This window comes from Lucilia sericata, unplaced genomic scaffold (assembly GCF_015586225.1).
Source record: "Lucilia sericata isolate MDLA Ls3-8-SP2 unplaced genomic scaffold, ASM1558622v1 Contig000053F_arrow, whole genome shotgun sequence".
NCBI classification, from domain to species: Eukaryota; Metazoa; Arthropoda; class Insecta; order Diptera; family Calliphoridae; genus Lucilia; species Lucilia sericata.
This window is the reverse complement of record NW_023994089.1, coordinates 169,369-185,006: the sequence shown is the minus strand read 5'-3', so window position 1 is coordinate 185,006 and position 15,638 is coordinate 169,369. Positions and strand designations below refer to the sequence as shown.

The 15,638-nt window shown below is 34.4% G+C and overlaps 2 protein-coding genes across 4 annotated transcripts; one reads left to right on the top strand and one right to left on the bottom strand.

The window, feature by feature from the left end:
- Positions 1-241: 241 nt before the first annotated feature.
- Positions 242-8,727, bottom strand: LOC119616033 (gamma-tubulin complex component 2 homolog). Of its 3 annotated transcripts, none has more exons than XM_037972175.1 (12): positions 8,519-8,727; positions 8,164-8,316; positions 7,948-8,098; positions 7,334-7,876; positions 6,578-6,706; positions 6,268-6,521; positions 5,719-6,209; positions 5,227-5,398; positions 4,953-5,127; positions 4,622-4,768; positions 4,246-4,350; positions 242-886 (listed from the first exon to the last, which is right to left on the bottom strand). In XM_037972175.1, the coding sequence occupies exons 1-12, from the start codon at positions 8,587-8,589 to the stop codon at positions 653-655; spliced, it is 2,625 nt and encodes an 874-aa protein (XP_037828103.1). In that variant the 5' UTR covers positions 8,590-8,727; the 3' UTR covers positions 242-652. The 3 variants fall into 3 exon arrangements, with proteins under 3 accessions (XP_037828103.1, XP_037828104.1, XP_037828105.1); XM_037972177.1 differs by having other exon boundaries at positions 609-886; positions 8,437-8,525; XM_037972176.1 differs by lacking the exon at positions 4,246-4,350 and having other exon boundaries at positions 8,519-8,723.
- Positions 8,728-9,669: 942 nt separating this feature from the next.
- Positions 9,670-11,857, top strand: LOC119616041 (vacuolar protein sorting-associated protein 33A). Its single transcript, XM_037972184.1, has 3 exons — positions 9,670-11,047; positions 11,111-11,242; positions 11,309-11,857. The coding sequence occupies exons 1-3, from the start codon at positions 9,785-9,787 to the stop codon at positions 11,711-11,713; spliced, it is 1,800 nt and encodes a 599-aa protein (XP_037828112.1). The 5' UTR covers positions 9,670-9,784; the 3' UTR covers positions 11,714-11,857.
- The last annotated feature ends 3,781 nt before the right edge of the window (positions 11,858-15,638 follow it).

Below are 15,638 nucleotides of genomic sequence, written 5' to 3'. Positions count from 1 at the left end.
CTATTGCCTTAGCTTTGGAATATTCTGCATCCTAATAATAAAACACCCTGTATACAGATACTTATGTATATGTTGTATAGCAAAGACAAATTCGTCATTAATCATTCTGTATATTTAGTATTTCGTATATTGGCACATTCATTCAAAGGTTCATACTTAGATTCATACTCATTTATGTATATTAAAAAAAAAAAAACATTCACCATATCGATGACTTTAGAAAAGGATTAGAGTGGCACTGTTTTGTTGGTAAAATTTGCAATAATATTTATTTAAAAATTCAACTTGTTTTACACGTAACATTTCTCTAAATACAAGTCGTTCATATTGATTTCAGAGTAATTGATTTTTGTTTTTGTGCAGCAATAATACACAACAGGAAAAAATACATACAATTTTTAAAAGGTTTCCATCATCTCAGTCTATATGCATAGAGATAAATTCAACGTCCCACAACGTTGAATGTATGGATGTACTACAAACAAATGGCAAGATAAACATTGCATTTCAAATTTAATTATATTAAATAATGCAGATTTGTAGCTGTAGTTGTGTAATTGTAGAAGAGATGGTATGGAGTTTGAGTATTCATTATCATCATTATTTCTTTATTATGGTTGATATTTGTGAAATGAAAATTGTTTAATCGATTTCAATGATGTGTTGTTGTTATCATTGAATCCTTAGCGCATAATTTATCCATTTGTTCATTATAGAATGAATTGAAATTAATACGATGTACTAAATTAATAAAACGATCTGATGGATTATCCGATGCAACATCGTTTATTTGCTTCAGCAGACCAATTAGCAAACCGGTGAATTCTAAATCAAAGCGTTTAACGCGTTCCGAAAACGTATCAGTAGGTGCTAAAGAAGATTCTGACTGTAAATGAGAAGAAATATAGAGAATTTATTTAAAAAATTAGTGCTAGCATAAATATATATAAATAAATATTTTTTAAATTATTTTAATGAACATTAAACTATTAAAAGATGAATGAAATTATTTTGCTCTTTAAATATTAAGAACTATTTTATAAGTTTGGTAAAAAAATTATACACTTCATATGTTCTAAATTTTGATATCCAATGAATTGTTAATCTCAAAATAAGTAAACGTTGACTTCTATTAAATTAGGCATTGCACCTAAATAAACATTTACCCCCGTATTCATAAAGATATTAATAATTTATTTTAGGTTTATTACAAACATTTTCCATACAAAAGTCCTACAATAAACCATAAACAACTTTATTAAGCATTTATGATTATGGGGGTGAGTATTCTCGAAGTTGCTAATCGCAGTGGTGCACTGCTAACAAACAATGATCTACATACGCAAAGATGGAGGGAACATTTCAAGAAAATCAGTAACATTGCCTCAGACGTAACTAATGAAGACAACAGAATTGAACACAGCAGCCCTTTGAAAAAGGCATTGAGAATATCAAGCAAGATACATGTATAAAGCCATCGGGAAGTTTAGAAATAATAAGGCAGCAGCTAACAAGGGAACTCCAGCAGAAATTCTACAGATTGACGTCGAAACCACAACCTGAATTCTAAGACCTCGCATCATACTAGTCTGGGTGGAAGAACGGTTACGTCCAATATGGGAAAAAAGTCATCATCGATAAGATACCGAAAGGTAGCGACTTGAAAGATAGCAACAACTAGAGAGAAATTACTCTGCTTGCTACCATACACTAAATGTTGGCCATCATAATACAGGGAAAGAGTTACGTACGAGGATGCAGAACTCTCAGTTCTTTACAATGGTAACATTAGCCAATCATTTCACACAAACGCTGAAGTAAAACAAGGATTTTCCCTACAACCTCAAATATTCAGAATTTTGCTGGGTGATCGAAGTCTGCCTTCATTATGGATCAAACTCTTCAAAACTTGAAAGAGTAATTTACATGTAATAACAAATAATTTTAAATATTTATTGACAATAAAGAGGGGTAATATGGTCAATTATGGACCGATTTCAGAAAGGGTCCAGTCCAATTTATATTGCTTAAACTTTCTGGCTTTTCCTGTTTAGGTTTTCAACAGACAGATCGTCTTGATGATAGTTATAAAAATAAGCTTAATTTACAATCATTACGTTGACTTTGGCGTTGACTTTTCAATGAGAGAAACTCTAAACCTAACTGAGTCATTTAAAAAGTGAGAGGAGTTACATGATACGGCTGTGGAACTTTGAACATATTGCTAATTAAATGGAACTACAGAAAGCGACATGCTGCTTTATCTACGCAAAAAGAATACCTAATATAAAACCAAATATATAATCAACCTTAGGGGACGAAAAGATCAGAAGACGAGTTACCGGGGGTACACCGCAAAGAGGAAATCTTTCTAGTCTTTTGTGGTAAACGCTGATCTTAAAATCTTTGAGTCTAAATATAAGGAAGATAGTCGCATATGCCCATCAGTGACATCGTGCAGGAAGTTTTAACTAACAACCTATTGAGAACTATGTGCGGAGTTTTTCAGAGTCCAGTTGAGTTCCCAACTAGGGAGGAGTGGATTGGATAAGATTAACTGTTCGTATTTCGGGGTTCAGTATTTACTGACGGTTCTTAGGGTAACGCTGACACAGGGGATGGAGGCTATTTGGTCGAAGAAGAGAGTTGATTAAGGCATATGTCACAGAGGTTTCGGCAATTACAATCCATGTTGACAGTCATGCGCCGCTTAGGGCTTTAAAATGTAGTATTAATTTAATAATCATTAAATTTATGTAACGGTTCACTCGATATGCTCTATATTTCAGGAGACCTGTGCTACCTATTATTCCGACCGTGCTCAGTTTTTGGGGTGGTGTTCTTGTCTCCCACTTCGGTATAGGGCATATCGCGTCCCACATAGGGCCCATTAAATTTATGTAACGAGTTGTGCCCTATCCTTCAGGAGACCTAAGCTACCTATAAACCGACCGTGCTGAGGGTTCGGGGTGGTGTTCTTGTCTCCACCTAGGTAGGCTAAGAACCGCACATTAATTTGAACTTAAATCACAAGAGAAGTTGGTGGCATTCCTTCTCCGTCTAGACCGGTGTCAGACTGCAGAAAAGTTCCAGAAGAGTTATATACATTACATCAATTAGATTGTTGTAGATAGCAGGGCACTGTAATAATAGGGGAAATGAGTTAGCAGATGAACAAGATCTAGACCTTTGAATCAGGGACCGAGGGGTTTTGCCTCAAATTTGTCACTACTCCTCAACCAATCCGGGAATAGTAGAACGGATAGCTAGGCACTAGATTTATGCATGAACTTGTGAATACTGCTGGATATGATTTGAGCAGCATAATAGGATTTATCATAGAAATAAGTTGACTATTTAAGAAACCTTCTAAATAGCGGGCCAAAAGCGTTTTTAAAAAAAAAGAACTAATAACCTCACAAGTGAAATCTAAATCTCTAGCTTACATATAAAGTAACCCAGATCACCATAGGCCGGACATTTCTTACATTTTATCAGTTATGGTGATGGTCAATAAAATCTCGATCTTTCAGCTTTCAACAAGATTCATAAATATGTCTATAATGCGTAAACGGATAATGGTAATATATATTCATCAGGTGTCAATATTGGTGTAATAATATTTAAAAAATTTCGAATATCTGGCCAGACTTTTTCTAGGAAAGTTATCTACTGTAAAATTTTCGCTGTAATGTTTCATCTCTTGGATCATGCAGACACTATGGCTCAACATCTCGATCGACAGACTGCTGAACTTCTAATCATATGGAATTAAGGTTAGAAACTGAAACTGAGAGTATTTTTCAAATGCTCAACTTGGATAAAATATAATTTAAAATTGTGATTTTATTAGTCATTGTGCCGACATGCCCTGTAGAGCTAATTGCAATATAATGACGTCCTATTTAATATTAACTTTTTAGAAAATTGTAATTTCAAAATTAAAAATTATGCAATTAAAAAGAATGTATTTTAAATAAAGTTTAACGTAAATTTAGTTATAGTTAATACAATTGTAAGTAAACACTATGAAAATATTACTTTATATTGATGTATTTCTTGTAAAAATTTAATCATGCAAATAAAATAATACGTTGTTATTACATATGACTAAATATTAATAACAATTAAACACTGACTGAATTATTTTTATATGTATAGCTATTTAATAAATGATTTATTTAATAAAAAAAAGAAAGAAAAAAGTACGACATTGAAAACAGAAACCGCTTTTTAAACAAATACCTGTTTTTGACTAGAGAAGTCATGATCTGAATCGGAATTATCCTCGTCATTACTATCACACATCATACATGTAAGTTCGGCATCAAGAAAGAAACGTTGCGATTTCTTTTTATGTGTTTTTTGTAGATTTTAGTAGAAATATTAAATATACATAAATAGTATTTAGACAACAAATAAAATAAATCAATTTAAATAGTTTATATCGAAATTATTCTAACAACGAAACTAAGAACTTAAAAAAATGTTTAAGGAAAAAAGATAAAATAAACACACAAACTTGTTTGACAGAAAACAAGTGCAAGACGAATAAATAAATTATTTTATTTAACTAATTAATAAAACAATAATAAATTTATAGTTCTATTTTACAGCTTACCTGAATAAATTCACAGAATTTTAAACAAATGTTACACATTTTAAATATGGAACGATTTAAGGCTGTAGTATCTGTTAGCATACAATTCTTGAGACAAGAATCCAAAAAATCTTGATGAAAGGACAAAACTTCATCAACATTTTCCACCTGAAATTTGAAAGTATAGATGTTTGAGCTAGATGAAATGTGTAATCAATAGGAAAGCTAAACTAATCCCAATTAGAAAAGAAAATTAACTAAAAAATCTAAGAAATCTCGGGTTTTTAATTTGAAAATCTAAAGATTTTTAAACTTAAAATTGTCTTCTGCAGTTTAAGTATTTGTCACTTACCTTACTCATATTCTGTATAAATATATGCCAGTTGGGTTCTATTACTTCAATCATCATATAATATTCTAGATTTTGTACAGCATTCATCATACGTTGTCGTAATGTAAATGCCGAACGATAAAGTTCAGCCGCCTGCGGTGAAAACTTTTTAGCAATAGAATTTTCTTTCCAAATTCTGTTTAAAAATGTAAACGCAAAATGGGGGTAGTTTGTAATCAATGTGTAATGGCTAAAACATAAAACTATATTGAAAATATATTGATTGACTACTTACTTGCATAATTGCCTCTCCACATGTTTGCAATAGAAGAGTTGACGGAATAACATTTGATATTTGGAAATGGCAATATGATTTAATACTAAAGATACGGGCCACTTGACTTCATAACGAAAAGCAAAACATTCTAAACCGTTCAAATCTAAACGATCATGCGTTTGCCAGTATTCTAAAAGAGAAAACAAAACAAGTAAGGAAATATTGACAATGAAACACGACTAAAATTATACCCTACAATGTAGTAATGTAATTTTCAGAATCGGGATTAATTTGGCAGTTATTTTTTGAATGATGAACTAGAATAACTGGTGGGAATCGAACTGACGATAACCATGCTGATAGACCAGCACTCTATCATCTCCAACTATCGGAACACTTAAAAGTTTTTCTTATATATAACAATTTATATATCAATAACCACCAAATTTCCTACTTTGATTTCATTTATGGAACAAGTTTTTTATCCCAAATACCTTATCATAAACTTACCTTCCTCATTATTCATTATCTTTGACATTTGTGTTACTAAATCGTATGTCAGCAGCTCACAATGAACATCATCTTTATAGGGATCATGTTTGGCCGAAGACAAACGCAAAGTTAAACCCAATAAATTCTCCAATGTCATGGGTAAAACTTTATCGACATTTTTCGCCAATTCATCTTCACAAGCATCCATAAATTGTGTAATAAAATCACCCTGATGCAATAATAAATAACGTTTAACTGACATTAGATGACCCATTAAATCATTCTCTTTAAGTAAAACTTCCAACAAATTCTTAGAGGCAAAACGATAAGCGTTTTGTACCACCGCAATATGATTTTGATTAGTGGGTGAAAATTGTAAATTCATAGTTTGAGGCAGGGTAACCTTTTTGCCGCACTGTCTAATGACATTTAAATATTTGCCCGTGCGTAAAATAATATCGGAGACTTTTTCCAAAAAGCAGGGAATACGTTCGCGACGTATGGTGTAACTGGAAAAAAGATACAAGTGTTAACGTGTTATACTAATTATATTTGTTAAGCTCTAACCGTTTTTCCCAATAATCAGCTGAATAGTGTTCTGGTAATTCTTCTCTTCTAATTACCTCATTATCTTCTACCAGAAATTCTTGTTGTGGATCATTGATGACACCTTTTTGTATCCATAATTGTAAAATATTCATATAGGGCACAGCAGCTCTTTGTGTTAATTGTATCATAAATTTTTGTGATTCCTCATCTCCAGTCAAGGCACTAATTTGATTGAATAGCAAAGTTAAAGCCTGACCACCGCGTAATTCATTCTGTGAATTTAGTTTTTTAAGTATTTTTGTATTAAGATTTTTTTATTTTCACTTACTGCCACTATTAGCGATACTGCTCCTGCTAATACTTCCATGGTATTTAAGGTGGGTCTTACATAAAATAACATTTTGTGCAATGTCAAATTGCCGGCATTTAGCTCCGATTCCAATTGCGCCAAAAGTAACTAAAATTGTGAGGTTTTACATAGTTTTTCATAAAAGGATTTCTTTTATTGTAAATAATTGTCCAATTTTGTGCAGATATTTGTATGGAGTAATGGTTTGATTTCAACTTAAACTAAACAATAAATGAAATAGAATTGAACTAGAACTGAACTAGAATTGAATTAGAACTGAACTAGAACTGAACTGGAACTGAACTAGAACTGAACTAGAACTGAACTAGAACTGAACTAGAACGGAACTAGAACTGAACTAGAACTGAACTAGAACTGAACTAGAACTGAACTAGAACTGAACTAGAACTGAACTAGAACTGAACTAGAACTAGAACTGAACTAGAACTGAACTAGAACTGAACTAGAACTGAATTAGAACTGAACTAGAACTGAACTAGAACTGAAGTAGAACTGAACTAGAACTGAACTTGAACTGAACTAGAACTGAACTTGAACTGAATTAGAACTGAACTAGAACTGTAATGGAACTGAACTAGAAATAATCTAGAATTGAACAAGAACTGAACTAGAATTGAACAAGATCTGAACTAGAAATGAACTGTTCTGGAAGGGAACTAGAACATTTAATTTTATATTTTACAAACATCAGTTAAAAAATGTTCAAATACTCACATAATAATCATGTATTAAATTATTTAAAGCTTCACTTAAGGCCTGCAAAACCTGACTGCAATTGGAAAATGTAGCCTTCTGTATAAATTTCTGTATACAAGTGTAATGAGATGCCAAGGGTAAAATCTCTTGGGCAATATCGCGTAAAGAACTGTGAATTTGATCAGATATCTTAAATTTCATGGAAAACGTTTGACCACTAACACTAGAGCCCCCTTCAGGCGTAATATAAGAGCCACGCATACCCGTCAAACAATAAATTAAATCGTAGAGTAAAAGATTTTCCTGACTCGTTATGGGTATAGCAGCAATGTTACTCTGTTGAAATTGAAAATTATCAATGTTATGAAATTCCCACAATGATTCCGAGCTATGATTTGCCTTTGAGGAAGGAAAAAGTGTAGAACCCAATGAATTCGTTAAATTGGTGTTGGCAGCTGCTGCCGTAGTGGTAGACATAAGGGCAGCACTAATAATGGAATTGTTATTTTGGGCGGTGCGACTTAAACCACTAGAAGCAGCCTGGACCACACGTTCTTTAATCTGCAAATATAATTAGAAAAAAACATTGGTTAAATTGTATAATCTGTGTGCGGTAAATTATAAAACATTACATCTGTTACACTCTCCGGCGTCACGGCATCAAAAATATTTTTGGTTAACAAAGGTGTTGAAGTGGACAAATCTTTTTTGCGTATGGACTGCATGATATTGGTGTCGGAATAGTAATTTAAAAAGTTGAGCAAACAGTAAAATGGATCTTTCCTGCAAATAGAAAATCTTATTAAAACAGGCCCAAACTTTAAAACTTTTATTTATAATATATTTACTTCTCTAATAACTTAGCCGCTTCTTGCAAATGTTCACTGGCTTTAGGTTGATGTTTTGATATAATTTCCAGAATTTTTAACAATTTACGATTGTTACGTTTCTCCTTGGTGATGCGAAACTCACGCAACACATCATCTGCACTAAAAGTTGCACTATAAAAAACGTATGCTATTTTAATATGAATTTACAATTAATTTATTAAAATTAAATGTTTTTCCATTTTAAAAAATTAAAAAGTTAATGATTGGCGCGTTGCACTCCAGCTACCACACCTTCTGGCTAAATTTAGCAATTTTCTACGATTTTAAGGCACATCTGTTGTTTGATGCCGTCTGTTTCCCCGATTTAACTTACTTGGAGTGTTTAATTAATTTTGTCAGCGTTCCCCTTATGGGATCCTTTGTCATTGTTGTTGCTTCATTCATATTCCAGATAAGTTTTCAGCTTTTAATTTGTTTGTTTAATTTAACTGTTTTAACTTTTTCGTAGATTTGTTTTTCCAATAAATTATAAACAAAAATTATAATTTGCAAAATTCTCTTCTCTCCGCTCAGCTGAGTGTGACTCTTTTTAATACAAAGATGTCAAATTCTCTTAAATGCTATTTAAACAATAAATCACAATAGTGCAAATGTTGTGAATCAACAAAATAGCCGTTGACTTTATAAATATATTTATTTTATTTGAATTTTATGTTAAAAAGCAAGGTACGTTATTAATATTGCATTCTTATCATCTGATCATCAGTTTAAAACCAATTTATCAAAATTTATGTATGTTTAATAAAGAGTTATAGATATAAATATATACCCACAGAATTCCATTCCGATCAAAAGTGGATTACATTTAATAAATATTTTGACTAAAACTTTTAAAAAAGAATAAAAATTAAAGTGATTTCATTTCGAAAATTTTCGTTTTACCCCCTCTGAACAGAAAAACTTAGAATTCAACAAAACAACGTTTCTCAGTCAAAAAACTACAAAAATTAAAAATTCTAAAGTACATAATATACATATATTACAGATCTAAAAATGGATTTAAAATTTCAAAATACAAAATAATTTTTATTCGTGTATATTTGAAACCGAAATGTATTTTGTTTACTTTTATATTTTCAAAAAGAAAATCCTATCATTCCCAGTATTAACTCGATTGGAACAAGCTACATACATACCTATATCCCATTTCATTTGGAAGAACTGGACTTAAAGTTCAAAAAAAAATTGTGTGAATATTGGATTCAGTTCCTAATAACTAACTTATGACCGTAATTGAGTTAAAAATGTTTAAGTCCAACAACAATTAAAAATTCTTTATTTTGGGATAACATCCGATTTTCGGAGGATATTAAAAATTCTAAATATTGCAGGATGATCTACTCAATTAGATGTACAAACTGCTTTTGGCTATATTAAGTCATTTTTGAAGTCACACAGTGTAATCGAATAATAACAAAGCTGAACCAAAATTTTTGTCATCTGCGCCGTTAATGTTTGTCGGCGCCGCTCTTTGCAAACAGCTGTCGTTGTTTATCGAAACGAAAAGAAAACAACAATTTTCTTCAATTTGTTTAAAAAGTGCATTTTTTACAAATTTATTCGAAAAAAAGTATAATTAATGTTTTCGTATCTACAAGGACAGCGGGTTAACCTGCAGTTACTACAGGAGTCAGCATGTCGTGAACTGGTGTATTTACTCGAAAAAGTTGAAGGCAATAAATCCATTGTACTCGATGATGCACTATTGGGTCCCATTGGATTGATAGCGGCACCAAGTCTTTTTTCTGATCGCGGTATTAAATTACTAAAACTGGGAAATGATACGAGACTACCCAAAGATGTCAACAATATTATTTATATAGTTAGACCATTGGTTACAATAATGGAAGATGTGGCTGCACAAGTGTTAAAAAATTCTGAAAAAGGGCGTATGTTTCATATATTTTTTGTGCCCAGACGTTCATGTTTGTGTTTAAAGCATTTAGAACATAAAGGTGTTTATGGAAAATTTGGTTTGTTGGAAGAATTGACATGGAATTTTTATCCGGTTGAAAACGATGTGGTTTCTATGGAATGGTCAAATGCTTTCCGCGATGTAGCCATAGATGGTGATCCTACGGCTTTATATCAGGCGGCAGTAGGTTTGGTACAATTACAGCGTATTTATGGCAGAATACCAAAGATTTATGGTAAGGGCAGCATGTCTCAAGGTGTTTGGGAACGAGCCAAACAACTGGGAGCAGAGGAGAAACTATTATCGAATGGTGAAAAAGGAACAATAGATCAAATCATATTACTGGATCGTACTATAGATTTATTAAGTGCATTTGCCACCCAACTCACCTACGAAGGTTTAGTGGATGAATTTTTTGGTATTCGCCAGAACCAACTAACCATGGCTGCCGAACTATTTAATGCACGCTCTGATAATGACTCATCACCGGCTCATTTGACGGCAGAAAAGAAAACCTTTATACTGAACTCGGGTGATAAACTCTATGCTGAATTGCGTAATAAAAATTTCAATGAAGTTGGTAAAGTATTGGCTCGCAATGCTAAAGAGATAAGCGCCCAGACTGATGCTAGTTCTCAAGAAAAATCCGTACAAGATATGAAACGATTAGTGGACAAGTTGCCTGCTCTATTGGCTCAAAAACAATCGGTTTCCAATCATACTACAATTGGGGAATTGATACGTAAACAGTTAGATACCTATAAATTTACCGATGATTTGGCTGCCGAACAGGAGTTCATGATGTGTGAGGATATTGATAAACCCAGTTCTTATATAGAAGATTTGATTGGCAAAAAATCGGACTTGAATAATATATTACGCTTATTGGCAATACAATGTGCTGCAGCATCGGGATTTAAAGAGAAGGTAGTTAAGGAGGTCATACATTTTTGTTCCGATTCTTTATTGCTACTTTCTATAATTTTCTAGGTTTTAAATTATTACAAAAGAGAATTGGCTCATGTGTATGGCATTGAAATAATATTAAAAATAAGCAATCTGGAAAAGGCTGGCATATTATATACACAATCAGAATCGAGGGCCTATGCTGTGTTAAGAAAGGTAACTAAATGAAATACATACATATATTTATAAACAAATCGCATACATATTATGAAATTTTTACAGACTTTAAATTTAACAGTTGATGATGCTGTCGAGGTTAATCCCAAAGATATAAGTTATGTTCACAGTTTCTATGCCCCTCTTACGGCACGTATTGTTGAACAATCTCTAAAGCCTTTGGGTTGGCAATCACTAAAGAGCCAAATTAATAATTTACCCGGACCCACATTTGAAGATTTTCAAGCTCAACTTATTGGCATTGGTGGACGGCATTCGTCCACGCCCAGTGAAGGTTCAATGCTTAATGTTCCACGTGTTATACTTGTTTTTATTGTGGGTGGTTGTACATTTGCCGAAATTGCTGCTCTACGTTTTCTAGCCCAACAAGAGGATAATAATGTTGAGATTCTCATAGCCACCACTAAAATTATAAATAAACATACATTCTTAGAAAGTTTATTGCAATGAACTTGCGTTTAAAACATTCAAATTTATATTCATTATAAATTAACAAATTCTATTAATTATTATTTAAAATAAATTATATACTTGTCTATATATCCTATTACTCTATGATGGTAAATAAACTTTATTTATATTTATAAATTATGGATTGTAATTACTTTGGGATACTTTAAGATGACAAGTATTAAAACCTTGTTTTTTTTGGAGCTAGGATTAAAAAATATACGCACTGTTTATGATCAGTTTGCGACGCTGGCGCATAATAAAAAGTCTTTAATTGAAAAACGAGTAAATGAAAATAAAATCGACGAAATCGAACTGGAACCAAGCATTTGTTTAATGGCCTAGGCATTTCTGTATGATACTCGTTTATTAAAAGATACCATTTCAGTTGAGGGGTGCGTGCTAAGTACACTTCCACTCGGATACCAATAGGGTTCACTGTGATTACCTTTAAGTGTAAGAAATAAAGTCCTAAATAAATAGGTTAGGTTAGGTTGATAGGAGGATGTATACTACATCAAATCCGAAGAAATACACCTAGGCCACTATCGGGCCTGTTGTGCGCTCCAATTCAAGAAAAAGAAAAAAAAAAAAAAAAAAAAAAAAAAAAAAAAAAAAAAAAAAAAAAAAAAAAAAAAATTGTTTACTGAATGTTCAGAAACTCAGTTTCCTGGACGTAATTCCTAAGAATCTTCCAATCGGTGTTGGTTAAGAATGTTATTTCCGGAATAACATCACTTCCAAGATACTTGGATCTAACTTCGACGAATGCCTGACAATGGCAAAGAAAGTGCTCCAGAGTTTCACTGTCCTCTCCACATGCTCTACATTCGTCTGAATTCGCACGTCCAATTTTGTATAGATGTGCTCGTAATCCTGTGTGTCCACTGAGAATACGTACCATCATACTAACCTCAGACTTGCTCATTTTGAGAAGATTTCTCGTCTTGCTCTCATCAGGGTCACCCCATAGAATCTTTGTGGTTCTACCCACCGTTTCATTATTCCAAGAGGCCTTATGGGATTCTCTCATCCATATTTTTAATTCAGCTTTTGTTGCGTCGAATGGTTTTGCGTTTGTCAGGTTAACTACATCGAGCTCCCTTCCCTTTAAAGCTATTACATTCGCCCTTTCGTTGCCGATTACTCCCGAGTGGCCTGGTACCCATATGATGTGAACCTTACCTCTGGGAGAGTATTCAGTTAAAGCTTTCTTACAATCCAATACGGTCTTAGATTTAATTCTATCACCTGATATCGCACAAATTGCCTTCTGGCTGTCGGTAAATATATTAAGCCCTGTGGGCGCCATATTTATTCTAATCCAATTTACACATTCCGTTATTGCTCGTACTTCTGCCTGGAAGCTTGTGTTATGATTAGGTAAACGGTGGTATATTTCTGTTTCTGGGTCTTCAATATAGAACCCCAGACCCACTTTGTCCCCTAATTTAGAGCCATCCGTGTAGCAACGGATTCCTACTGGTATTTGCTCTAATGTTCCGCTTGACCAAGACATTCTATCTGGGATTAGCGTTTCAAAGTTTCCGACATATTCAGTGTCTGGTATGCGATCAGGCACGTCCGATGAATGTGTATAACCTTCCAATGTGTCCAGTATACATTGATGACGTGTCCTATAACCGTTTTTGGCCAGTTCGCCTAAAGTAAAGAGCCGTTCGGCTGTAAGCGCCGCCTCATATCTTATATATGTTTCAATGGGTGGAATATCTAGCAACGTTTCCAGAGCCTTGGTTGAAGTAGTACACATGGCACCACTTATACCCAAGCAGCATGTACGCTGAACTCCCTGTAGTAGTTTGATATTACACTTTTTGTCCAAAGCAGTCCACCAGATTATTGAAGCATAAGCTAGAATTGGTCTAATTACACTTTTATAAAGCCAATTTGTCATAGTAGGACTAAGACCCCATTTCATGCCTATGGTTCTCCTACATATCGCCCAGCACCGATGTGCCTTGTTGATCCTATCCTCTATGTGGTGTCTCCATTTTAATTTCCGGTCAAGTATTACACCTAAGTACTTAACTTTGTCTGTCACCGGTATCTTCTTGCCCAAGAAGCAAGGTTCAGTATATGTAGAAATTTTTGTCTTTCTTGTGAAAAGACAGATTTCCGTCTTCGCCGGGTTAACATTGAGGCCTCTCGGTTGAGCCCAGCTCAAGGCCGTATTCAGAGCCTCCTCAGCTCTTCTACACAAGTAATTTGGATCCTTTCCCTTTAAAAGTATTACGACATCGTCTGCATAGCAGACAGGTCTAAGTCCTTTCTCGGTTAGGGTCCTTAGGAGGCTATTAATCGTGGTGACCCAGAGTAAAGGTGACAAAATGCCACCCTGTGGTATACCGCGAAATACCTTTTTCCTGATAGTTATATCGTACATCTCGCAGCTTATCCATCTGTTCCTTAGCATGTAGTTGATCCAGTTACGGAGCACCCGGTCAACATAAAACTGGTCTAGGGATTGGATAAGGGTATCAGTGTGCACGTTATTGAAAGCGCCTTCGATGTCAATGCATACTGCCAGTGTATACAGTTTGCTATCGAAAGATTCACCTATGTAGTGGACAACTTCATTTAAAGCGGTTTCCACCGATCGTCCCTTTACATAAGCATGCTGCTTATATTTAAGGTCATTGTATGGTATGCTGCTTTTAACCATGCTATCGACTATCCGTTCCAAGGTTTTAAGTAGGAAGGACGTAAGACTTATCGGTCGATAGGACTTAGGTGTCGCATAGCTAGGTTTCCCTGGTTTGGGTATAAATATTACCCTTGCATCCTGCCATTTAACTGGGGTATATGCCAATTTTAAGCATGCAGTGAATATCTGTGACAGATGTACGGAAACCAGTCCCGCCTCCATCTGCAAAAGTGCCGGGAAAATTCCATCCGGCCCTGCAGCTTTATAGGGAGCAAAGCTCTTGATTGCCCCTTTCACCATGTCAGTTGTAATAACTATTTCCGTGTTACCCTCCCCTTCCTCCAATATCGGTTCATCTATGTTATTCGATATACCGGGTGGGAAATGAGAATCCATTAGGAGTTTCATTGTCTCCTCCATATCCTCAAGCCTCCTGCCCGTGTCATCGATCATAGATTCCGGTTGGACATGAGTTTTGGATAGGAATTTTTTTATCTTCGATACGTCATTTACGCTATCTACCTGTTCACAGAAAAGTTTCCAGGAGTCTCGTTTGGCTTTTCGAACGATTTTCTTATATTCACCAAGTTTATTACGATACTCATCCCAGTATACTGCGGTCTTTTTACGCCGTGCCCGGTTAAATAGTTTGCGAAGAGTCTTCCCAAGGTTCCGGATCTCCCCAGTTACCCAGGGTTTTTCCTGGGCAGATCTCCGCTCTCGCAGAGGGCAGCTGTCCTCGAACGATTCAACCAGGGCACTTGTGAACGTTTCCACTTTGGCATCTATATCCTCTTTATTTCGACATTGAAAAGTGTCCTGACCTAAACGGTTCTTTAGTAAGGTCCCGAACATTGTCCAATTAGTTTTAGACTTATTCCGAAACTTTATCGGCTTTGGTGGTGGCCTTAGTATTTTGAATCTTATGTACCGATGATCAGAAAAGGAGTGCTCGTCCGAAACTCTCCAATCCTGAATTTCGTTTATAAGCTCTTCTGAACATATAGTTATATCTAATACTTCTTCTCTGATTCTATTGACGAAGGTAGCTTTATTACCTAAGTTCAATGTTATCAAGTCTTTAGTATTAAAGAAATCCATGAGGGCTTGTCCCCTGCGATTGGTGTTTGTACTACCCCAAGCTACATGATGCGAGTTGGCATCACAACCTATTACAATTTTCTTATTTTTTCTTTGTGCCTCTTCAACCAGTTTCATCAGATCCGACGTTGGTGGTAGTGTCGGAGAATCGAAAGGCAG